General features: G+C 33.0%; 1 protein-coding gene across 3 annotated transcripts; it reads right to left on the bottom strand.

Annotated features, from left to right (window-relative positions):
* Nucleotides 1-507: 507 nt before the first annotated feature.
* Nucleotides 508-26,979, bottom strand: Stumps (DBB domain-containing protein stumps). Of its 3 annotated transcripts, XM_070295780.1 has the most exons (18): nt 26,087-26,979; nt 22,379-22,424; nt 20,532-20,949; nt 19,561-19,758; nt 19,106-19,380; nt 7,630-7,786; nt 7,132-7,525; nt 6,750-7,046; nt 6,463-6,598; nt 6,184-6,374; nt 5,505-5,574; nt 4,873-5,187; nt 4,271-4,714; nt 4,042-4,158; nt 3,735-3,829; nt 3,132-3,351; nt 2,357-2,920; nt 508-1,464 (listed from the first exon to the last, which is right to left on the bottom strand). In XM_070295780.1, exons 2-18 carry the CDS (start codon nt 22,386-22,388, stop codon nt 1,448-1,450), a joined length of 3,918 nt encoding a protein of 1,305 aa, XP_070151881.1. In that variant the 5' UTR covers nt 22,389-22,424; nt 26,087-26,979; the 3' UTR covers nt 508-1,447. The 3 variants fall into 3 exon arrangements, with proteins under 3 accessions (XP_070151881.1, XP_070151880.1, XP_070151882.1); XM_070295779.1 differs by lacking the exon at nt 508-1,464 and having other exon boundaries at nt 2,337-2,920; XM_070295781.1 differs by lacking the exon at nt 508-1,464 and having other exon boundaries at nt 2,337-2,920; nt 4,873-5,169.
* Between the last annotated feature and the right edge of the window lie 952 nt (nt 26,980-27,931).

The raw sequence follows: 27,931 nt of genomic DNA, 5'->3' as shown, positions 1-27,931 counted from the left end.
AGTTATTATTTACATATGTACATGTGTACGTGGCGATATAAAATTGAGAAATTATCTTTAACAAAAATGTTGAAATGCGAATCGTAACCGGTGATCACGAAATATTTTGAAGATTTTGGCGATTTAAAATCGGCGATTGAAAATAAATAACAAAATTGTATTGATGTATAATTTGTAATTTATATAATAATAATAGTAGTAAGATCAAAAACACGGGAATTTTTCGATAGAATATTTGTCTATATTACTTACTAAAGAAGTAATATGATTTTTATTCAAAGCATAAATTTTTAATCGTTCGCTGCAAATATGATAATTATTACTTGATATTACATTATAACAGATTTCCTTGCATTACGCATAAAGAAAGCAATTTGCATTAACGAGTGATATCATTTCAGTTTCATATTTAGTATCGTCGCGTCTCTTAAATTGCTTAAAAATATACGAAAAAAATAGAAGGTAAATTTTGGATGTTTCTCTCTATATATTTCTTAATAATACATATATAAATATAAAATAAAATTGTCTCGGCGGGCGTAATAAAAAATAGTATAAAATATTTACGAAACTATGCACTAGTCTTAAAATTAACGATAAATGCATTCTTGGTACTCAAGCCTCTTCATACCTGAGAAATATTCGAGACGAATATAAAGAATATATGAATAATTGATTTAATTAGGGCTAATTAATTTAACATAAATATATCGCGTTCTAATGTTATATAAAAATGATATAATATTTTTGAAAGTTACATTCAATGTTTTTATAATTAAAGTGGACGGGAGGATGGGCGAAGGAGAGAGGAGAGGGAAAGTTCAAAGATGAATCTGCCATCTTCAAATATCTGTGATTTAGCATTCTGTTATTGACATATAAACTATAAATTTTTTTTTGCATCCGGAAATAAAAGTTCCGTCTACATTCCTGATTACTTAAATTATTTCTATACTAGATATATTCTTTTCATGCGGAATAAAGTCTGCGTTTCTGTATAGTTCGAGTCGTGTTCTGCATTCAAAAGTTTATGGAAATATATGTGTAGAATTGATTTTGTAAAATCTTAATTTGCAGTTAGATTAATCAAATTAACGCCTTTATTTTCTACGAATAACATGGTACGAGCGAGAGAGTTTGCATATATCTTTCAATATTTTTACACAGTTTCATTGTGCACCTAGAAAAATAGTTATGAGCAATGATAGTATCAATAACTACTGTCTTGCACTTAACAATTATTTTTTTACGTAGATATATATGTATATATATAACGTCATACATAATTATCGAGCACGATACACGATACAAATGGCTAATGTTTATTCCTTAGTACTACGATAATTCAGTCAATGATTTAATGCGTGAAAGGATAAATCATTCAATATATACTTAGCTAGTATAAAAACTGTCAATAAGTATTTGCACATGTTTCAATTTCTGTTTTCTACTTCTTAGTAGTACCTGCAACAGATAACAAAGATACATTAAAAATAGCTTTTCAAAAGTTTATATTTATAATTATATGAATGTAGATAGTAAATATTTATGTAATTATATTTTTATTGTTTATTCTATTTTAATTATAATTATATATATATATTTATATCTTAATGATTTGTGATTTATATTTTTTTAAATTGCGAAATTGTCTATTACTCATTATAGTATTGAGAAAGCTAATAACTCGTATTTCTGCCATTAAATCATTCAATATGTATGCTGATGTATGATAATCAACAGCTTAGCTTTTTAAATGATTTAATAGGCTAAAAAAAATAAGGATTTGTTTTCCAATACGTATTCGTTATGATTTATAAGACTAACAATAAGTTCATATGAATCATTAATATCTTTCTTAATCGCGATTTCCACGAAATTCTTGTATTTTTTTTTTTTTACCTTTAATTCCTGGATAAATGCATTGGAATATAATACAATAGATCAGTGATTCATTTTGCACGTGGTTCAAAATCACGCGTTGTTTGAGACTTAATGCATATCTAAATATATGTACAATATATCCGATTTAGAAAAGAGAAATCTAAATAATTTGAGTTATATTATGATAGTAATTTCAATTATCATATTTATTAATTTTAATATAACTCCATGATTTTTTAATTGCATTGCAAAAAGATAAAATACAAGTAAAAATGAAATTATTGAGTGAGTAAAAAATGAAATTATTAATGAATTCTATATTACTAAGGATTATATATTACATATTTTTCTTGATTTAATTGAAATATTAAATAACACGATAATTATTACTTCTTTGCATTATACATTGCGTGTTTCAATATTATCATTTATGTGAAATTATGTAATATGAATTAAATAGTATAGGTCGTACCTCTCGGCGGCACGGGTGGTGCAGGCAATTTCTTTGGTATGGCGCCGAGGACCTTGACATCCTCATGACCCATATTAACAGCGAGGTTCATGTATTCCGGCATTCTAGTCTCGCTGGCCTCATTCGTATTTTTCGAAATATTCGTCGCGTTCGCCGATGCGTGTCCCTCGTCGTATTTCATTACGATTGTCTCTTGACCTCGAATAGCAAGCGTATTAGAATCGACCTCATCGACGACAGACGTTTTCACCTTCGCCATATCGACGATGTTATCACCGTGATGCTCTTTGATCGCAATTTCGCGATCTGCGCGAACGAAATCGGCGGATACGGTTTCGTTGCTCGTGCAATCTGGAATGCACATTCCCGGTGGTGCAACCGGTGGTGTAAAATTCGACGTCGACGGATCGATGTTTGTATAACTGTTACCGGCGTATTTCGTTGATGCGACTTCTCCTTGATTTTTGTCCGACGTGACAGTCTGAATAAAATCGAGATACTTGGGATGTTCGCACGGCGAGTTCGGTGTATCCGGTTCCTTTGGCGAACCGTCTGCTTTAAACGCTACGAATGTTGAATTATAAATTTATTCTCATATATTTCTGAAATCCTCGAGATATTACGATATGGTTCAAAAAAATTTCTAATAGATCTCTTTCAATTTTTCCGACGCCTTTTAAACGTTTTCGGACTCTATATCGTCTGACATAGTTTGAGATGATGTCTGGAAAATCGATAGAGAGATAATTGTACGATTCGATTAATTTCAAATTACCGTGAACGGGTAAACCCGACGGTGGAAACGCGATGTAATATTCGTTGTCTCCGGCCCTGGACGGTGATTGTGTTTGTCGAAGATCGAGATGACGCGCGATAGAGGCGATCGGTGACGGGGAATACCCAGACGCTGGTGAATATCTACCTGTGAATGGTTTAGGCGCAGGTGGTATTTCGTAGGAGGTCACGCCAGTCTTCTCGTCTCTGACATTTTGAAGCTGAAAGTAATTTTAACGTAAATCTAATTTAATAATGGGAAATAATGCGCTATTTTGTAGTTTGTTCTTTTTCTATTGTTTTTTAATAAATATAATTTTTTTATTGTTTTTTTTTTTAAATTTAATTTTTTGTTATATTATCTAGTATATATTTTTGTTTAGTGTATTTTTTCTTTTCTTTTTTTTTTCTTCCAGTCGATCTTAGGCAATGTAAAAAAAATTTTTTAATCAAAAAATTTGTGACAAACGTAACAAATAAATTAATTAGCGCGTAACATGTATAAGAGAAATTTGGATAGTGATTGTTATTCCTTTGATCTATTCTATTAATAGTCTAATCATTTAGAATTGATCGATTTTAATTTTTGATATATTGTACATACTCTTCTATCTTCGGAATCCGAATGGGTCCCACTATCGCCCAAGCTGGTGCCACTGCAGCCACTGACAGTGCTCATCCTGCCAGATGAGGACGAACCTAAGAAATTTGATGAAATTGTAAATGAATGCGTGAATAAAGTATCTAACTATTCATATATAGCAATCCACAAATTAGATTGTAATAAAAGATATTTAAAAGATATTCAATTTTCTAGATATTTTTCAGATAGTCTTTCTTGAACTTGTACGTGTTTAAAAAAAAAAAACATTCTTAATTATATAATACTTATTATATTAGATTATATTTACTGGAAACACTACGAAGACTTAAGCTGCTAACAGGTCTGCGATCAGCTAATTCACCGTTAATACTTTCAGATTTGCTCGAAGACGAGTCGGCGACAATATTAACAGATTCCTTTGTATCTGTAAGAAAATTTAATAGAAAAATTTTAATTATTATTCTATTTCGACTATTAATCATATCAGAATGATTGAAAGAGGATTCTAAAAGTGTCGAAATGCAAATTGCACTTGCCTTTCTTCCCTTTAGAGAAGAATTTTCGTATCTTGTCGAAGGGCGTCGGAGTCTTCATCTCTTCTTTCAGTCTTTTTTGTATCCTGTCGTATTCCTCCCTCATTGCCGTAAGCTGTCGTTGTTTATCTTTGAAACTTTGCTGCACGTCGTTTCGCTTCTGCCAATTTTCAACGAGTCTCTCTACTTCGGATATCGTAAAGACGTTATTTTTGAAATCGTTTATAATCTCCAAGAGCTCGTCTTGAGGACCCGACGGTTCTCTAAATTTTGTGCTGCTGTTAGATGACGTTCTGTTATAGGAAAAATTCTGACATATTTTTTGACTGCAATTTTCGTCTCGCGTTCCCGGCGAATTTTGATGGCAGTCTTGACGAGTGCCTTGCGTAGGTGTGCCCGTTCGAGATTGCGATGGATTCGTCGTGCTCGTGCTAAGTATCTTTGAACCTTTAAATATGAAATTTTTTTTTTTTTTGTCAGAAATTTGTTATTTGTGCATCCGCTTTCAAGAAAAATGATTAAATGATAAAAAAATGATAAAAAGAATTTATTATACATATAATAATTATTATTTAGAAAAAAATTGAAGAAAACGAGATTATTACCAGCGGGATGCATTTTCATGTAACCCTGAAAAGACAGATCCAGTCCATTCGATACAACAGTGGTCGTTGGTGCGGACGGTAACATTACTGGCATAGGCGTCGGTACGATTGAGTAATTCGCTGCTAAGGTATTGTTCGTGGACGTATTAGCGATCGTCGTCGTTTGTAGAGTCGGGATTAGAGTCGTTACTGGTCTCGCGATCGGTGGTACCAAGTAAGCCTCGCTCAAAGGTCTCGGTCGACAATAATCTTCCTTTTCGTTGCCGGTTTCATTCGCAACCGCTGATGGAACTGGATCTGCGGTTGAATTTATTCCTAAACATAGTCGTACTATTTCTTTCAAGGATAATTGTACATTAATTATATATATACTTTTCAGGAATAATTAAATTGATTTAGTTTTACTCGAATATTTCTGTCTTATTTTTTTATATAGAATTATTATTTTGCCATTATTTTTATCATATAAAATTACGTCATATAGTGTGTCATTAATAACTAATATATTTAATTCTGTATTCTACAAAAATTCTTGATACTTTTTAGATTATTCCGAGAAAGAGATATCTTTAAGAATGACAGAACCGTCGTATTTTCGTAATATTATTATTATGATATATTGATAAAAATACCTGTCGATCGGTTGTTCGTCTGACTTATGACTTTAAGATAGCTATACATGTTGGTGAACTCGTTCATTTGCTGAAATTTCGCCGACCAGGATCCAAAATTATGCCCGAAACATGCAATGCAAAATTAATAACATTGGTTAATTCATTTATTCATTGGATTAATCGAGACTATGATTCGAAAAGTATTAAATGAGTGACATGCAAATTCGCGCGATTTTTCTTCTCGAAAAAATTCTTACTCTGCTAGATAAGCGAGGAAAGTTTTGAAAGTAAAATACTTTTCAAAGAGAAAATAAAACAAAATTTTTTATTCTTATTTAATCAACACATATTAAAATAAAGTTTACTTTTTATTTATTTTTTCCACATAATCTTTAAACAAGTATTTCTTTCAAAATCTTGTTGTCTCGCTGAGACAAATATTTGAATTGTGTGTGTGGAGATTATGTAGAGAAATAAATAAGAGAAACAGAGTTCTCATTAAATAAAAATAAGAAGTTTATATATTTTTTTCTTTTTCGAAGTGTTTATCTTATATACTCCTAAAACTTTCCTCACAAGGCAAGCACGTGTATAATGAGCGTCAAAAGTCTTGAGAGAAGCGAAGAATAAAATCTCGCGAAAGTACCGATTGTGTTCGATTATTTGCGACGTCGGTCTAAAGGCGAGGTTTTTGTACCATGTAGCCTCGCAGTTGATGAGCCAGTCTCGCATGTCCGGCTTGCTCGGCGAGATCGGTCGGTGTTAACTCGGAGACATTCTTCAAGTCGCATGCCAGATCGCCACCCGGACATTCTAATAATTGCCACGCCAGTTTTTCTAGACCGAATCGCGCGGCGAAATGTAGCAGCGTCGGATTTTCCTCTGGACCTGAAATAAATCCAAAGATCGCGTTGTGTCAATGAAATTCGCTCGAATACGCAGCTTCCATTCAATTATTCAATTAGACGTTACTTACTTGTATAATTTTTGTGAGAGGGTACCATACCATTCGGAGTAGATAAAAGATTAAAGTTAGGAGGGATGTTTTTCTGAAACGCGTGGACCATCCAATTGTCCAATTGTTCTCGATCGGTAGAATTAAAGCCAAAAGTCTACAACAAATAGAAGAAACGCAATAATATTACATATTATTGTCTAATTTTCGAGCTAAATGTTTTATGATATCGGATTACTCGATTTGATTTTACTACAATAATAAATTAAATTAATACTAGAATAATTATAATGTGTGAATCAAATTACCTGGCACATAAATTCGAGGGGATTATCGTGCGCCCTGAGAATCTGATCTAGTTCTCTGAGTCTGCTTTCGCACTTGACTTGCCTAACGCCTAGCGAACATCCGTTTTTAGATATCCTCACGCCGACTAACATGGACACTTCAAGACATCTCTCCGGTATTGAAAACTGTAGCGCGTAGGGATTTCTCCTTTTTACATTGCTTATATCGATAGCATCGCCACAACGATCAACGACCACTGAGACGTTATCCTCGGGATTCAATGGATCGTTTAACAAAACGATTATTTTGTTCTGCCCCTGCGAACGCATGCATTTTTCATCTTAAACTCTTGCGATTCGTATATTTTCGAAGAAAAAATTATTTTTATCGACAATTACTTACTAGTTTGACCTTTTTTGGATGCACGGAGAATGCAGTTCTGTCATTTCTGAGGGTTGATGGCGGCATAGTGCCCAGAATGGCGACTGCCGCGCCCAGTAATTCACTTACGAATGTCTCGTCCTGATCTTTGACAAAAAACTTTCTCCACTGATCGTAGGAGATCAGGCTTGATCTATGAGTGTCGTTGATGTGATTGTCTTGTACGCCCAACATCATAGCCAGTACTTTCTCGGCGACGAGATGACTAGTCAAATGGACGGCATTTTCTGGATTGATTCGGATGCGTTCCAGCAATATCGGACACACGATGACGATTTGAAGACGAGACGATCGGATATTTCTTTTCTCCTCCGTTTTCGGAGCTATCGGTTCCTCGATCGCCATATGATGTACTCTGAAACGATATATTATCAATTTAGATTCTCCCGATTTCAAAATTTCATTCAAATCAAATCTCGAAAATATTATCTTGAGGGAATAATATTTTTTTATACTTACTTGAAAGGAGGTCGTCCCTGTTGACGACTGATTTGCTCGAAACATGCAGTTAAGTAATTAACCCACAAGTTAGAAGCCTCACTGTCCCTGCTAGAGACAAAGAGGACATCATCTTCTGTGTGTCCGTCTCTTGATAAGACTGTTGCTGAATGCGACCCTGAAACAAGCAATTGAAATATTAAATTAATTGACCCAAGTATCTATAAAATTACTTTTTATATAGGGATATCAAATAAAACTTATTTTAAATATAATAAAGCTTTTTTTAGATGAAGATGTGAATAGGAAAAATACGTTTTTACTTTCTGAACAGAAATGGCTGAGGATTGTACATAGTTTCATCGATAAGTAATTTTTAAGATAATATCAAATTTTAATTATATATTTTATTGATTTTATTTATTATTTGAAGCAGATACATTAATAATTTATTTAGGTTTTTTTTTTCAATGTATTAATAAATTTTTTTTATAACCGTTCTTTAATTTACCGAATGTTTTATATGTATTGTATGTCACGTAAACAATCTTGCATGCTTTAAGTTTATTATAACGCACAGGGGATGCGATTAATTTCGGGTGACGCATATCACCGAACACGCGACTATAATACGTTTAATGAAATAATATGTCGTAGATAACGCGGCTCTTTCGTGCTACACGCGAAAACGACGATTATGTGATGATGAAACGGTTTCGTAAAATTCTAACATAGAATCAGCACATAGTGCCGCGAGCGATTCATCATGAATTTAACGAATTTAACGTGATATTATTGATATATAATGCGAATACACACTAACTGTCAACGAATCCTAGCAGCAGCAGATGATCATTTATTCTAATTTTTGTTTTTATATTTAATATTAATATTTATATAAGAAAAATAATTTTGTAATCTTAACTGTTATTGGTATCTGACAATCTCGACGTGAAATTATCAACGACGATATCGCAGAAAATACATTCGGTTTGTAACGCACGTGGATTGTAAATCTTTGGATGATGATAATAGCTGTAAATAGATTAACGCAGTCAAAGGGGCGCGTGTTTGATTACTTTAAGACAACTCGCTCTTTTGCGATTATCGGGACATTCTTGTTAATAATTTGTACGATAATATGCATTTTCGGGAATTTGTTTTCTCGCTTTGACTTACGTGTTAATGTGTAAAGGTCTAAAAAATTTGGCCGGTTTCGTCTTCTTGGTCGAGGGCTAACGCAGATATCGGCCATTGTTCTTTTTCGATTTTTTGATTATATTTGAAGAATTCAACTGCATATGTTTTTAGAAGACAAAACATTAAAAACGTGTATTTCCTTCCGCTGTCCTTTCGTTTTAATTACAAAATTTTAATTCCCTTATTCTAATGGCCGGAAATGATTACTGAAATGTCTACCGACAGGTTGCGTAACACAATTTTTCGATAATATTTTTTCTTAGGACAAAATTTTTATCTCTTTTAAACACACGAAGACGAGTCGGTGAAGGACGACGTACGACTGCTCGAAGTATCTCTCGAGAGGAAATCGTACCGTTTATTTCGAAGCCCCACCCCGAATGCATTGTTTTCACGCTCAGCTTTAGAGGCGAATTAGGTGATGCCCATAATTTTTTTTATACGCATGATGCATATTAAGTTGTGAATTCTTTATCTGAATCGTCTCTTCCTGCGTTGACTGCGTCAAATAATGATAGTATTATACAATCGTGAGCTAAAAAAATCTGTGACGATTTGATTAGAGCTTTATTATGTTTCATCTATTTTATTCATTCGTATAATTTGATGTACCATATTTGTCTCCAAAATATGATTTATTAGACTCATATATATATATAAAATGTCTAACTCTTATCCGTATTATATATTTATCAAGGGGAAACTTTTTGAAAATAATAATAATTATCTTTAGAATGTTTTTCAAATTGTTTATGAACTTGATTAAAAAAAATATATTTTAAATTAAGAAATTTTTAAGATGCATGTTCTTTTAACCAATTTAAGAGGTAATTTTTTTTTTTGAAGAAAATTCTAAAGATATTTATTATATAATTTTCATAATTTTATTTTATTTATTAGGTGTACAACTTTGCTTCCGCCGTTTTTTTTTCCGAAATTCGAAGCTTTATTGTAAAAAAACTGGTTATACATTTATGATTCAAAGTATTGTCCATCGCTGGCCACTACTTTCTCCCTCTTTTTGACTTTGACTCGAGTCTTCATTAAGTAATGCCTCCAATTCTGCATCTTCGAAAACTTTGTCTCTTCCACCGCTATGCCGGTCTTCGACGTGAAAATCACCGTTCTTGAAGCGTTGAAACCACTCACGACACGTTCTTTCACTAATAGCGGCTTCATCATAAGTATTTGAGAGCATTCGATGAGCCTCAGCCGCAGATTTCTTCATATTGAAGCAGAAAATTAAAACCTCCCGCAAATGACGAGAATTTGGCTCGTAAATTGACATTTTCAATCGAGAATAACTTTATGACGCAGACACAAATCGACTAATGTTTCTATGGGGTTATGTTGACAGATGCCCAAGTTTATCGCATGACGTCTATGATCTATTTATTTCGATCACTACTTACCGCTAAAGCCATCTATAGGAAAACGGCGGAAGCAAAGTTGTACACCTAATATATATAATAATAAATATATTCTTTCCAAATTATTACAAATATGTCTGTATAAACAATAATGCCACTTCAATCTCATTTATATTCAACCCATACATTGGTTTGGCATTTAATTAACATATCATTTATTCTGTATTGGATATATCAGAATACATATAGCTCTGACATTTTTATAAAAAATTAGTAAAAGATGCATTATAAATACACGCGAATTGTCAAGAGTTAACATTTTATATTTTTATTGTTTACTAAATATTATTAACTTAATGTAATATACCGGATGTTTTGCGATGTTTATATGAAACTGTGCTATACATTAATTTCATTTGTAATTAATTTATAATAACAATATTTAAATTACTGTTTAATTTAAAGGCATGTTTCTACAAAGTCATTTTATTATATACTTTTATTCTTAATTAAGCATTTAATTTCATTACAACGATCGATAAAGGTGTGATAATATTGAAAAATAATCACCAAAGTACTCGACACTCCTTTTGGCATAATAATCTTCGGCCTTTATCCTCATTTTAATTTTGCTATTACAATTTCTATATGATTAACGTAATTTATTGATTTTATTCACTCATTTCGAAGCACTGAAAACAACGTTTCATTTACGATTGGAGTAAATATAATCACTCAACAATATGATTTATTCGATGACAAAACACACTCACGTCAAGAATAAAAATTAAAATCGGTATAATCTTAATGAATAATTTTTTAATATGAATAATAATACTACAAATATTGTTAGAAACTTTTTAATACTATCTTAATGGACATGTATCGAAAGTTGAACTCATCGAAATTATGCTGATATTTTATTGATGCTATATAAAAAAAATCAATTAGAAAAAAAATACGTCTATAGACACGGGAATGAGGAGCGTAAAAACCTATCTCAAACGTAAGGCGCCGCAGGACTGAATAGACATTCCAGTGCTTCTCGGAGATGCACCGACCATCGCGCAATGCTAATGCCTGGCGCAGGCGCATCGCCAACACGTATATCGTTCGTAGAGAGAGATTTTTTGGATCCACATGGCGATCCATCGATTTTATTCTTTATCATGTTGCAATGAAGAAACAATAAAAAGTATTTTATAATTGTAAAACACTATGACAGTTTAAAAAGAAAGTTAGTATTACAACAATTTTAATCGTACAATCTAATAAAATACAGTAACTTAGTAAGTAAAAGCTATGAGTTTTAATGTTGTTTCCAATACAATATATAAAAAGTACATGTAATCATCTATATTATCTATCGTGTTGATAAGAATATCATATATTCTGTATGTTTGACTTTTTAAGATTTTTGTTTTATAAAAAAGAATATTATTAACTATACTATTAACAGAGACTTATTTACGATATAAAATTAAAATTTTTTTATTTAGAGAATTTTAAATAACAATCGAGACATTTCGAGTGAATTTTATTTATTCATTCAAATAATATATCGCAACAAATATTATTCAAAAGTAAGGAATGTAAAGAGAATGATATGTGATGATCTCTTATTATCTATATCTTCATAACTTCCTAAAAACGGGGACCTAAAACAGAGGTCCTATTCACAGATGAATCGAAAGGCCGAATTTATACGTCGCGGCTTTCAAAAAACATCGATTATTTACCACGGTTTTTTTAATGCACAATTCTACACTACTATATATTAATGCGTTCATTTCTAATATACCCGTTGCATATATGTAACGCCATGCATTTGATACAAAGAAATTAGACTGCCTCAATTAATCAGATTAGAGAGGAGGAGACTGAGTCACTCGGTAGACTCGAGCGACCGATTAGGGAATAATAATGGTCTTAAGGTCTATAAGAGCAGTTCTTGGTATCTTACACTCGAGATTATCTCCGTTACATTTGCATTACGTATCGTACACGTCTTATTGACGTGCTGAGATTCGAACGGGCAATGTTTCGTCTTAAATTTGGCTTGAAAAGAAATTGAATTATTTAATTTTCTCATGCTTATTTAGATTTTATAAAATCACATTGCAATATAAGAAGCGTTTAAGACAATCTTTTTGCGATACGCTATTTATAAAAAAAGAAGAAATTCAGATTATATATATGTAATTGCGAAGGTGCCATACTATAATATGCAAGCACAGATCAAAAGTATGGACAGTAAAAATGATATTTTTATTTAACAAAAAAGTTGATTGTATGATTTTTTTTTTAATTGGCCATTTATAGTATAGCTATCCTATCTCGTAATAAATCCAGGAAAAAAAATGATATAAACTAATGAATGCCGAAGCTATTTTTGTCGCGGAAAAGGCAATAAATATATATATTGTAGGAATGCAAAATCCGGATACGAAATCATACACGCCAACGCAGCGCGATGCATATAACTGTTGCATTCGGGGCGTATGTGCTGTTTATAAATTTCTCGGAGGGACGAAAGAGACGATAACTCGGTGGCATTTATATATATAAGTTCCTCGGTTTCTCGGAAATCTCGACTGACAAGAGAATCATTAGTAGTTACGAAGAATAATGACCGATAAAATTTTCCCATTGAAACGCAAGCCTCGGCTATATAATCTTTGATTTGAAATAAATTTTTCATCGATAAAAACATCGAGAAACATGATTTCTAGTTATAAGCAATTAATATCAAAAATGTTTTCGAAAATTAAGTTTTAAAAACGCAAATATGGTGTATGCACATTTATGTGTTAAAAAAAAAATATAATAAGATCTTTTAACTATTATACAATTATTTTTTTATTTATATTTAATTGTATATATATAATATATTTAATTTTTATTTCTGGAGAAATAAATCTACAGATATCATTCAGAGAAACGAGCCACGTTAACCATTGTGGCGCCGGTTATATTTAGCTTGTAGGATCTTTGAAAAAGGATATGTAGAAATTCTAAGCTTACGGAGATTTAATCTTTCAATAAACTACGGTCCAATGATGCAGCAGAATCAGAGGAATAGCTTATTATTTTTTATTATGATTTTTGTTCTTATCAGATTTCTTCTTGTGTGTCAGAGGAATTTGTTCATAAAAATTATTTCAAAATTTGTTAAGGATTTTTATTGTTTGCTATATAAGCAGAATGTCACAAATCTAGAAAATTATTTTTCATTTATGAGTTCTTTGACAAATACGGAGCTCATTCTTTTCTTTCCTTAGATTAAGAAATTTAAGATTTTAAGAAAGAAATCTGTTTAGAATTTTAAAATATTTTTTTCTTCTCTCCTTTTTGAGTTAGAATATGATGACTATTTATAGATAGACGATACAACACCGCTATGCTATGAGATACACTGTGTAATCTTCCTTCAAACCAAATAGTGTTTCCTATCTATCGGCACGCATATCTTTATTTTAAACTAGTAAGAATAAAGATATGCGTTTTCTTATCGATCGTTTCAGTCTTCGTTATACTTTCGCTGATGTAATAGAAAATCGTTGTACAAGTATCGAAATTAAATCGCGTTTTTCTCTCTCTCTGTCTCTCTAAATTGCATTTCTAAAAGGATTTTAACAAATCCTTCGATAATGGAATGAAATATGACGACATATCTCATTCATTCTCTCTTTTATTCGATATTTAATATTAACATAAGGGATACTTTGCCCGGATTTTTTATGTCACAAAAACGTCATTTTTAAATAAAATTTTCTCTCGAGAATAAAAGATTAATTACATTATAATCAAGATAGACACGTCTTCAATAACCCGTAGAAAATATTTTTTTTCCTCAACCTTTTGTCGAGATATATAGTTTGATGTGACTTGATCGATTCGCGGACGATTGGAGAGATCGATAAGCGAACGACAGTTATCGAAGAGTAACAGCGGATGCAACTTTTGGTTCGCTAATAAATCGTAGTTACCGGACATCGCGTATTGACCAATCAAAGCTCGTTTATATACTTGATGGTCGTTTCAACTCCGATCGCGTCTCTCGAATCCCTTTTCGAGGACGAATCTAAATTGACGTTCCAAATAAAGTGAATCCAACGTATATTTTCAGCAGAGAATTTTCCAATATTGCCGTTTCGATTTCGGAATATATTTTATTATAGATTTAATTGGTTTTTAATCCTTTTAGTCTTTGTACGCACGATCCTGTTTTTAATTAAGATTTAAAAGAATTAGGATATAAATATTTTTACATATTTACGAAACATTACCTTACATTGATGCAATATTAATGTTTCTCGATCGTTTTAATTCATCATTTAAACTAATATTTATTAGCAGCAAATCTTTTATTAATATTATTTATAATTTTACAAGTTCTGGATATCATAATTATACAAGCTCTGATGTTGGATAAATATTATTAAATACATATTTTTCGATAAGTTTTGGATAAATTTTTTTTTTATAGAAAGATCAGTTCTCGTTTTGTTAACTTTGTTCTTTGATCATAATATTTGAAAACTCTGAATACAATCCTTTCATATATTAGAATTGAAAGATGTAAACAATTCGCAGTTTCAAGCAATTTACGAAGACGGGAAGTTTCGCTTTTCTTGGGTTTCTGGACAAAATCTCGGGGAGAACGTAAACGTTTATAATAGGGATAAATATCGAAGCAGAAGGATACCCTTTCTTTTCATCCGGATGTTTTCGTCGTTCTTCGAACGACGATGTACGTACCGCCGTCATGATAATCTTTAATAATTCGAACAAAATAGCAGATACAACAAGTGGAACACAACTCAATATGCAGACTCAGACACTAATTGCATTAATTACACCGTTGCTATCCGAGCGGTTTAATTAAGAGAATTTTAGAACTCGAAACTTGAGAGAAGAATTAATGATGATTAATTCCATGAAGATGTGTTATCTGGCAATTTTATTATTCATATACACGTACGGTAAAAAAAAAAGATAAAAATAAAAATAAACACGGAAAATTTTTCTCAAGACCGTGATATTATTTATCATCAAAATATGTGCTATATAAAAGACAGATGGTTATATTTAATTATTATACATTATAAATGTCTGATTAATTGATTGAGTATAATCGTCTTCGAATTATTTTTGAATCTTGATTTATTATCATGTCGGAGAGATCGCTAAGACGCGATGCCTCCTGGAAGTTAACTGTCAGCGCCGGAAGCGTTAGATCTGCGCTGGGGTAACACCAGGAAGTACAACCGGTAAATAATATGAGGATAGAATCGAATATGCCGGCAGAATGCTTAATCTTGCGGTTACTGACCCCTCTGTCTTTCAATAGATTTATACGGCTCGTTTTATCGCTCAACACATCCATTTTGTTGGATATCACACTACAAGTTGATGTTTGTAACACATATATAATGCACTTTCATAAATTTATGCAAATCAAGACGTTGCGTAATTGGTTCTCTCGCTTATACAATATATACTAGATTCGTTATTGATGGTACGATTGAGAGGAATAAGAGGTAAGTCTATGTGTATATAGTATATAAAAGAATAAATCGAAAATATATAATAAAATTTTTTCGTACAAGATTTCGTTAAAAAAAGATCAATTTTAAAAATTGAGAAAATAATATTTTTATAAATAATGTTATTAGGTGTACAACTTTGCTTCCGCCGTTTTTTTTCCGAAATTCGAGGCTTTATTGTAAAAAACTGGTTATACATTTATGATTCAAAGTATTGTCCATCGCTGGCCATTACTTTCTCCCTCCTTTTGACTTTGACTCGAGTTTTCATTAAGTAATGCCGCCAATTCTGCATCTTCGAAAACCTAACCTTCTCTCTTCCACCGCTATGCCGGTCTTCGACGTGAAAATCATCGTTCTTGAAACGTTGAAACCACTCGCGACACGTTCTTTCACTAATAGCGGCTTCACCATAAGTATTTGAGAGCATTCGATGAACCTCAGCCGCAGATTTCTTCATATTGAAGCAGAAAATTAAAACCACCCGCAAATGACGAGAATCTGGCTCGTAAACTGACATTTTCAATCGAGAATAACTTTATGACGCAGACACAAATCGACTAATGTTTCTATAGGGTTATGTTGACAGATGCCCAAGTTTATCGCACGACGTCTATGATCTATTTATTTCGACCGCTACTTATCGCTAAAGCCATCTATAGGAAAACGGTGGAAGCAAAGTTGTACACCTAATAAGTAAAATGTTTTACGACAGTTGAAATTTTTTAAATGCGAAATAAGATTGTCCTGCTTTCCTTCAGACGGGAAAAGAGAATTCACAGCATAGGGTCTCTTCTCCAGACGGAAAAAGAGAATTTACAGTATAGGGGAACGTATTCTTTCGATGAGGCCATAAGATGTACGCTAGTATAACCGTCTGTGACCTCGTGTCAACATATGGACGGATATTTCCGTTTCGTGTCGGCAACGACACGCTATGCAATGCTTGCAACGGAAGACGCGTGAAAACACAGACATCCAGAAACGAATCTAAACTTTAGAAATACATTCGGTTATCTCTCTTTCACACCTTCTGTAAATAAATTCGGGCCTTTAGGAAAATAGATTAATTTTGATTGTCATTTTTTTAATACATTTCAAGGAGAAAATTCTAAAAGTTAATTTCATTATTATTCGTGCATAAAAATTCTCACCCTCTATATTATCAAAAAGCAAATTAAAAGTAATATTTGATTTATTAATTTAATGAGTAAATATATATTTAAATAATACTTCTCGACCGGATGTGTTGATTTGACCCAATTATTAAGTTAATTAATTGAGACAATGGAGATAATTGTTTATCACGAGATATATAGATCGTTGTCTTATATTTATTTATACATATTTTATTGCCGGTAACGTAAATGGAATCGCCATTTTTGCTTGTTGTAATCTACCTTTCATTTCCGGCTGTAATTAAAGAGCGGCCGGATGCTTGTCGAGGTCACATTTTCGTTGTTAAAAGTAATGTGTGTTACTCACTCGCTTTCTTAATTAAGAAATTGCTTGGTACATTACACATGTGTGAGGTATTATACCTCCCACGTGTATACAAGCACATATTCTATTATTAAATTTGGATGCAATTAAATTTAATAGAAATTTAAACAGATAAATAAGTATTTTGATTTAAGATATTGCTGTGTTTAATAACTTGATTTACAAACAATTTATTCGTTTACAATTTTTTATAAATTCTGATGCCATTAACTCTTAGACATTTTTATTATGGAAGAATTGACTTTATATACACGTCAGAGGATCTTTTGTTGTCCATGTAACTGCTCACGTAACGTCGTAAATTTCAGGGTTTTATGGCCGTATGTGTGTGGGTGTGTGTTCTATATGTATGTGCGTATATGCGAAGACGATCGGAAAACGACGAAGTCGTTCGCCGAATACTAAAGGTTGTGAACTTCCGGAGCAGACCTCATCCGACCCACGTGCGCGTTCATCTGCGGACCGGTCCCTGATTTTATCTGTTACGCGATCACGAGAACGCCGGATATTCTTCATATTGTTTCTTCAGATTGTTTGTTTTAACTTTGATTCGGATTTTACAGGCGATTATGCGCGAGTTGAAAAACTAATAAAATAATTATAATAATATCGCGCGCGCGCGTATATTAAATATCTATTTTTAAAAACTTCTAAGTTAAACGATCTCTTTAAGATTAAACAGATTTTTTGATCATACTGGTCAAGATTTATAAAAATAAAGAAAAAAAACATTTATAATGAACGAAGGGGCATATTTTTTTTTTTTTTTTGGCAATAGAGAATATTCTCTTTTACAGAATAAATTTTAAGAACCAATTTTACATCTAAGAAACAATAAAGATTGTCTTTAAATTTTTTTATTATACATAATTGAGTTCTTCAATCAATTTTAAATTCTGTTTAAGATTAAGCATTGAGATTATCGACACCTGAATGATAAGATAATTTTTATAAGACTACCTTTCTTATTAATACAAGCGAAATCTAATATGCTTGATCTTAAATTGAAAAAAAAAAAAAAAAAAAAAAAAAAAAAAAAAAAAAAAAAACTACAATTGATTAACAAACTTAGATGTAATAAAAGACAATTTTATACTTTCCTCTCATAGATAGAGTACAATGCTTACAATTAGTTCTTCTCATATAAAAACTGCCTAATAAAAAGACGACAATCACTGCAATGCTACATAATTAAAGACAGAATGACCTGAAAGTATCATTCAAATGGAAATTGGCGAACAATCGATGCGTTAAGATGATCGAAATTGTGTCGTGATGCTCCAATTTTTACAACATGCAGGCGTGATTCGTGCTTCATGCGGGCGTGCGATAGATGGGACGTGGGAATGCGAGAGCTCTTCATTCGCAAATGCACTCTCTTCTCGCCATAGAAATTATAATCACCGTCCGCGATGAATAAAACAATTCATACAACTCGCTCAATGATTTTTCTCAACGATTTTATGCCATTTCAAAAATTAAACGCGAGTAAAAAAATTATTTCCATCAAAATTAAATCTGTCCGATATACGAGATTATGGATTAAAAAAACCAATTTTTTTTTTTTGCAACGGCACATTATTACGATTCGAAACGAAAATAAATATTTTGCAAATAGATTCGAATTTATTCAAGCGATTTCAAATTTTTTATTTATGATTATTTTGGAAAAGCAGTATTTTAAAATTGAAAATCTATTGAAAGATTTATTAAATCTATTGGAGAATGATGATTTTTATTGAAATATTATTTAAATTGATAATTGAGGGCATATGAAGAATATATATCCCGTCAATACCATACGATAGTTTAGCGAAAGCTTAATCAAAATCGATAAGAAAATCAAAATTGTTATGTGTAATCGATATTTTTTACCTTTATTAAATGAGCTCTTGTGTCTTCTCTGTCTAGTCCTGTTGCAATATGGTTGTTTGCCTTCGTTGCATGAGGCACCATCAATATCGTCGACCGATACCGATGCTGTCACTGTATCTGTCTCTAATAAATTCTTACATCCTCCCATTTCTTGTCGTCCAGAAGTAGCGTTAGTGGATGTGCTTGCTTCTTTTTCGAGAAAAGTGCCAATTGAGTGTCTCCTCCGGCAGGCGGTTGAACCAGTCGTAGGAAAAGTGGAGGAAAGATTGTAATATCTGGAAAAGAATTTTCCACAGCGGATTATTTCACAAGCATATTATCTCTCCTCTCTCTTTTGTATTATAATGAAAAATATATATAATAAATAAAATTTGAAGTTTAATTATAAACATCTATAGTATATAAGTAGTAAAAAATTTTTTTTTTCAATAGATAAAGATGATCCTTTTATTAACCTGGCATCGTCCACACCGAGGAAGACTTCCGCGGTATCGTCATCTTCGTTGCTGTTGTCATCATTGTCATTATGATTCTTAGAATCGCCTGTTAGACCACAGTAAACCATATCATTGGACAGAAGCTCGCTGGCAGATTTCAGGACTCTCCTGCCTCGAGCAGGACGATGTCGATCTTTCTCGGAATGCGAATGCGACCTGCATCGATAAGACAATATATTTTTATTATTTATACCGCGTCCGATTCGGCTTTTGCAATTCGATCGATTTTTTTTTTGTGTGTCAAAGAATTGCAATCCCGCAATTAAATAAATAAATAAAATTGAAGTTATATATTTGAATTATTAGGTGTACAACTTTGCTTCCGCCGTTTTCCTATAGATGGCTTTAGCGGTAAGTAGCGGTCGAAATAAATAGATCATAGACGTCATGCGATAAACTTGGGCATCTGTCAACATAACCCTATAGAAACATTAGTCGATTTGTGTCTGCGTCATAAAGTTATTCTCGATTGAAAATGTCAGTTTACGAGTCAAATTCTCGTCATTTGCGGGAGGTATTTAATTTTCTGCTTCAATATGAAGAAATCTGCGGCTGAGGCTCATCGAATGCTCTCAAATACTTATGGTGAAGCCGCTATTAGTGAAAGAACGTGTCGTGAGTGGTTTCAACGCTTCAGGAACGGTGATTTTCACGTCGAAGACCGGCATAGCGGTGGAAGAGAGAAGGTTTTCGAAGATGAAGAATTGGCGGCATTACTTAATGAAGACTCGAGTCAAAGTCAAAAGGAGGGAGAAAGTAATGGCCAGCGATGGACAATACTTTGAATCATAAATGTATAATCAGTTTTTTACAATAAAGCCTCGAATTTCGGAAAAAAAAAACGGCGGAAGCAAAAAGTTGTACACCTAATATATATTAATATCCTTAAAGGATTATATATCCTTGTCGAAGTGCGACATTTTATTTACCTATGGGGCAAATATGGCGATGGCGGGGCAACGTCGGACGGCCTCGGATCTCCTTTGAGGAACTTCTGAGTTTTCTCGTGATCCGCGTTCGCGCTTACAGATCTAAAAAGATTCCGGAAGCTTCTCCTTTTGCCAGATTGAATCGCGCCATTACGCGATAGCATCGGGACGCGCTCCTCCGTCGATGTCGACGTACCCGACACATTGCCGCGATTTTCGTGATGCATGCTGGACGTGGATTCCGAGATGACGATGCCACTTTGAGAGGAAGCCGCGCCCATCTTACTGCAGGCTCTCCGTCGAAATAAAGCGGACAAACCACTACTGTGATTTCTGGGCGACGTCGGGGATGTCAACGTCGTTGTCGCCTTCGGCGACGACGATGTCCCGCCGGACAGCGAGAAATATGACGGATTATCTGTGAACATGCGGATCGGGTAGATCCAGGTCACACAGCTCACATTCACTGATTCGTTATTCTCTTCTATGCGCGTGTGTATACGGCTTTTCGCGAAAAATTCTTAAGCCGCACATCCGTAATTTTCCGTAATTTCACGTCTTTGCTACTACGCAAATGCTAATTTGAAGCGAAAAAAAATCGCTGCCATAAGAACTGCGCCAATTCCCATAAAATATGTCCATCATAATAATCCGTTATTAACTTGTATAATTAACGTAAAAGTTGTATATAGTTGATATTAATTGAAAAGGACATTACTCGATCTAACTCTTGTCGCGTATTAAACAATAACCGAAGGGAGGGTATGAACTGTTCAATTAGTTTAATTAATCATCATTCTTCGATGTTCCATCGAATCGTCGAATTCAATCATCGATCTTTCCCGATTGCATGAAGAAATAAAGATTTATCTAGATATATTGGATGCTATCCGTGTATTTTTTTAACACGATTTTGCACCACGTTGTGACGTAGGTAATCACAAAGAAGGAACGTTCTTCTAATCCGGAATTAAACGTCGTTCAACGTGACGTTGCTCTTATCACGTCTGTCACAGTTATCACATCCGCGTCCGCGTTGTAGCCCCACGACGAGAGTAATAGAGGGTCTACCTGTGACTGTGGGAGCTGAATTACATTCATGGGACACCATGAACGAGCCTTACTACGATTACCATTGGATTCGACCATGGTGGGGGGATACACCGAACCGGACGTTGCATTGTTCCCCCACACCCGGTGAGCTGGCAGGAATACGTAGTAGCTGCACCGGAAATATACCATCTCGATTTGCAATATTCGCGCGCTCTCACTCCCCGGAAAAGGGCATTAATCGAATGTTTATATTAAATTTTATCTGTTATTTTTATTATTTGCATTATCGTCTGTTATTTCTCATTTGGGAACTTGTCAATAATAAGATCGTTCATTGATGTTGTGTCGGTAAATTTTTTTCTTCGCGCGTATAAATTAAATTACATTCAACTATCACGTCAAAAAAAGCTTTACGAATAATTCATCTTGAATTTAAATAATTAAAATTCTATATTATATTGGATGAAGAAAATACCCGAATTTCTTATGTTCTTTCTTAATTTTGATTTTTATCAGTAAACCCGTGCTTTTATTTAATTCTTATGTTGTTATGTTATATGTGAGTTTAAATCTGATGACTACATCAAATTACATTGTGAATTATGCGCTTGCAATTTTGTCCAACAAATGTTGCGGACAGGCTACTGTTTGTCCGCGAATGAAAATGAGAGATGTGAGAGACGCGTGATTATGCGTAAAGGGCGTGACTCGCGTACTGAATGTCGCATCGTTAAAATTTGTATGCGATCTTTACGATCTCTCCTGCAATTGGAAAAAAAAGGTGAAAAACTCACCGACTGCCATGGCGATCTTCTACGTAACGTTGGATGCCGCGAATACCTGCAATGTAAAATAAATTTATGTTATTCTACGTATGTATGAAAATCTATCTTTTCCTTCTCTTTTGATTCAGAAAATCATACGAGGGAAAATCTGCGAATGTCCGTCTCGGTGCTTTCATTCATCGCTGAAAATACGCGTGAATATTATATTTAGCACGGTGAGAGAAAGAGAGAGGCGCACATCGTCTCTCACGACCCGTTTACACTTACACGCAGAAGGGGGTGGAGAACGGAGAAATGGGGGTCGAGAGCGAACGCGACTCATTCACGTGTTATGCACGCGACATTATCACGTTGTTCTCTGCGCGTCTCATCCGCTACTGTTATGGGCAATCATATCTATCACGTTGTTTTACACGAGGGAAATCTCTCCTTAACGAAAACTTTTTCCCATCCGTAATTAGACGATAATAATAAATAAATCGTCATTATATTTGAATCTACTTTTCCATGCAAAATAATCCTAAATGGAGAATATGCTATATGTTTTATCGAACACGTTTATTTCTTCCAACCTCTTTATTATAAAATTTGTAATAAGACTTTCGTATTTTCAACGTGCATGCAAGGAATTGGCGCAAAATTATATAATTAGTATCTAGCATTTAACGATGAAAAATTTAATTCACTTGAAATTTAATCTGATATTTTTCTTATTATCAGCAAATCATCATTAGAACGAGTTTCCTTTGTACGAAAAATTGCAATATAATTTTTCTTGAATTTTATGTACGTTAAGCTTATATGATAATTATTTTCCTTAATCCATGTAATTGTGATTGATGAGATTAACCGGGAATCCGTGCGTTTCTTCAAATTTAGTTCAGCGAATACGCGACAATTTTCTGCCCTCATAGTTGCTGCAACGATGGCGGTTACTATTTTCGTACAACTGGGAGAACAGAACACGCCTGGTAGAGGCAGAGATAAATAGAAAGGGAGAAAGAGAGAGAAAAAGTGATAGGAAAGAGAGGGAAAAAGGGTGATCGTACTCGTGAAAAGTCCATGTACTCTTTCACCCCAAATATGGAGCGATTAAAGAAAAAAATGCTATAAATTTAAAAAAAAAATGCGATCTTTTTTTAAATTCTTAGGAAAAACATAATATAACACACTAAGAATTAAAAGATATAAAGTTATAAGAATTATCAATTCAAGATGTAATATTGATTTTGTCTTTCAATCTGTTTGTTCTAACAGAGATAATTGAAAAAGAGATAATTTATTAATAACGAATTTGATTGAATATACAAATTGCTCTTTGATATATGTTACATATATCTAGTACAAGGTTATTGTATATAAATTTACAATAGCATAAGTATATATAATATATATATATATATATATGGTGTCCTATTTTAAAAAATCCACTCAAATATCTCAGAAACACTGCGTTAAATCGAAAAATGTTTCAAACAAAAGTTGTGTAGCTTCAAGGGGGCCATAAGATGGTGACAATGATTTGACCTCGAAGAGTCATTTGAAGGTTACGTGAAGGTCAACTTTAAAATCTTAAATAGAAACCCCCATTTTTTATTTAGTATTCTTGTAGCTGACATCGAGAGCTTTCCAAAACACTAAATAAAATATTTTTTCATTAAGTACTTTTTGAGTTATTTTATATTTTAATCTGACATATTTTGATATAAAAAATTAAATATCTCGTAAAACATTTATTTTTCGATAATTTTACCGTAATACTTCTATGTACAGAATAATAAGACAAATTAATTAGTGCCAAAAAAAAAAAACAAATAATTGTTTAAAAAAATACATTGTAAATAATTTTCTTAAAAACAATTTTTTTTTATACTAATTGATTTGTCTCATTATTCTGTACATAGAAGTATTACGGTAAGATTATCAAAAACTAAATATTTTACGAGATATTTAATCTTTTATATCAAAATATGTCAGATTAAAATATAAAATAACTCAAAAAGTACTTAATAGAAAAATAGTTTATTATAGTGTTTTGGAAAGCTCTCGATGTCAGTTATAAGAATACTAAATAAAAAATGTGAGTTTTCATTTAAGATTTTAAAGTTGACCTTCACATGACCTTCAAATGATTTTCCAAGGTCAAATAATTGTCACCATCTTATGGCCTCCTCGAAACCAAACAACTTTTGTCTGAAACATTTTTCTCTTCCGGGCTTGGTTTTTGAGATATTTGCCTGAGGAGATTAAAATGGGACACCCTGTATATATATATATATATATATATATACAATATATATAAAGATAATTAATACGATAAGTTATTATTATTGTTATTTAATACAAACAATAATAATAACTTCGTATTAATTATCTTACTGTTTTAATTACTTATGCTGTTGCAAATTTGTATACGACTGATTTTATTATGCATCAATGCGTATCAGTTTATCGAACCAAATTCGTTATAAGTAAATGTGTTTACTAGATAAATGCGATGTACATATATCTTATAAACAAGAGACTTATCACGTGCAACGATGTATTTTTTCTTGATTATTTTCTACGAGTTGTTTTGCACGAATGCCGCGGATAACTCTGCAGATTTGGAACTACGGTGTTCGTTCGACTTAGAAAAAAATTCTTAAAAATACATCATATTTTGCAAAAGCTCGTATCGTATCGCGTTTATAGCTGAACGCGGTTTCTCGAACAAATCACGCATATTCGTGGCTATTAATAGAAGCCCCGTTCCTGTGACCGTCGCGGAGGACCGCGCCGTGCCGCATCGCGCCCTGTAACTGCACCTGCACCGAGGTATGGTCCGATAAAAAGAAGCCTGTATCCGGTGGTGCACGTGCCCCCGTAAGCGCGCACATGTGCGGCACACGCTATATTCAGAATGTAGCGCGTTGTTCGAGAACCACATAAAGACGCGCTTTAGTTCCAGTATAATCGAGAAGTTTTTTCGACGACTCCCGCTCCCCCGCTTGCTTGTTCGTCTCTTTCTTTCTTTATCGCGCTTTTCCCTCACATATATTTTGCGTTTTTATTATTATTTTTTAAATTCTCAAATATATTTCGGCAATTTTTCAATCATAAGATAAGTTAACTTGATAGCGCCAGAGAATATTTATGCCTTTTATAAATCTGTGTCTAGAGATGGAAATGGAGCTGAAGAAAAGATTTTTTTTTCAAAATTTTAGACATAATTCATATATTTTTAATTTGCAGATTGTGTATTTTTAATTCTTATATTCAGCAATTAAAAGTTTATATTGTTTTTTTTTTAAATTTTATTTTACATTAAATATAAAAAATGCATTTTTTATATTTTATAAAGAAAACTGAATTACATTAAATAAATAAATCTAAAATATAATTATTCCCGATTTGCATATTGCAATTGATATTGAACAATAAAAAAAAATTTTTTTTTTAGGGCAAACTGTGTATAGATCGACTTATTAAAAATATATTTCATGCGGATTATTTTATTACTAATAGAATATTCGATTAAGTTATTCTTTCATATTCCACAAGTGTTCTAAATATATTTATTGCTGAAATATAAAGTAAAAGTTCGAAAAATTAGATTTTTATAAAATAAACTTCTTCCTATGATAAAAATCGAATTAAAAACATACGAGAAAGTATTAATATGCAAACATAAATTTTTAAATTAATTTGTTTATCTCATATGACTTGCAAACTCACCTTCAGTACTTTGTTGTTAATATTGCTTGCATTAGCTGACTCTCTTTTGTTTTTTCTATGCTTGAAATCTTCTAAATTAAGATCTCGAAAGAGAAGAGGTTTGTAACGACAACAAACCACATCATTTCAACGCTATGAAATAAACGACGAATACTTTTCTATCACTTGTGAAAAATCGCCAATTCTTATGTTTACTTCTTCTTTTCTTTCTTCTTTAGAATTATACGTGAAATATAATATTAATATTTGCACAGCTCATCTTTTTTTTTTTATAATCTTTAATCACTTTAAGCATTTTCATATTTAAATATTCAAGATTTCCAATAATTATTTATTTATATCAAATGTTTCAGCGTGAACGAATTACAGGTTTGACTCAGTCAGTCAGTCTCATTCGTTGATTATGATAAGCAATATTCGAATTCAAGAATGTGATTCAGTAATCGAGATGATCGATGATTGCTTGAAAATTTTATTAAATGCTTCTTCTGCTTAATAACGTACGATTGGTATAAGAAAATAACTTAGATAATTTTCCATTTATCTTAATCATATCATTAGATATATTCACATTTATTTGACATTTAATTAATGTAATCAATTGCGTTCCACGAAACCAGCAATGTAAATCAATCACATCGATCATTCCAATCTCAATGTAGTCGCACTTGATCAGGAAGTAAACGTTAAGATATCGTAGCTTTTTCTTCTTCTTCGCGTTTCATACACTCTATAGTTATTTCTGTTTTAGCCATTTCGGAGCAAAGGAAAGCTCACTAAAGGAACGAAATCGCGTAATCTTTCTCGTAGCTTCCCAGTCAACGTTTAATGTTAGATTTCGCGTACTGCGTCAGGGTCATGCTCGGTCAGGGATTATGCACGGGTACGACGCAACACTTCATGAAGCACTGACAAGCCAGACCTGGAGGGAGCCCCATCGGCGGCGCTACCATATGATCGCTTCTATGCTCTCCTTCTCTTCTCTACTACCACCACCCACGCATCTGGCAGTCGCATGAAGAAACGCCCATGTATGCTTCGTAACGAAATGTTATTTCGGGATAGACAAGGACGGCTAAGTGTTGGGATGCCGAAGAACGACTCGTTGACGATAAAGAAAAGCGGACTCACGTGCGTTCCTCTTGACCCTCGATTTTTTTCTCTCGCTTAATAGGAAGATTTGTCTTATTTCTTCGCTCGACATTCAATTAATACATATCGCAGGATACATGGAAAATTAAGAAAAATTGATTTAAAAATTAGTCTTTCATTCTTTCGGAAAATTGACAAACGGTGATAGGAAAAAAACCGATTTATATTCTTTTTAATTCTCACGCGTGAGCTTTTTCTTTGCATTGCACGCGTTTCTAATAAAGATTCCATAACATTTTTTTCTGAAGATAATATCGATAAAATCGAGTATAAATATTTTTTTGATTTCTTGCAGATATCCAAAAATGTACAGTGCGAGTATTTAGCAATCTCTGTTGAGGTAGTGCCGCGCGTGCACGCTGCGTGTCTGTCACGCATATGCGTGCGGAAACGGAGCGGAGCATGTGTTTCCTGCCCGTGAGCGTATACGATATGTTCTCCAGCGGTGAAAGGGTTCGACCCTTTCGACACGTGTCTCGTAAAATTCCTCGAGTAATTACCGTACCATGACAGTCAGTGATTGCTCCTTCATTTTGGCCGAAACGAAAGGGATAAAATCGGATGCGTATTCGAATTTATAAATAAATTTGAAATCAGCTTCAATTGTAGAAAGCTATTAGGACGGTCTAGTTTAACAAGATATTAACTTTAATAGAATGTCAATCTATGAGATCGTCGCGTATCGTCGAGAAA

This window comes from Polyergus mexicanus, unplaced genomic scaffold (genome assembly GCF_030449975.1).
Source record: "Polyergus mexicanus isolate NDT 795.1 unplaced genomic scaffold, iyPolMexi1.0 SCAF_5, whole genome shotgun sequence".
In the NCBI taxonomy this organism is placed as follows: domain Eukaryota; kingdom Metazoa; phylum Arthropoda; class Insecta; order Hymenoptera; family Formicidae; genus Polyergus; species Polyergus mexicanus.
Note: the sequence above shows the minus strand (reverse complement) of the source record. Positions and strands in the feature narration are given on the sequence as shown.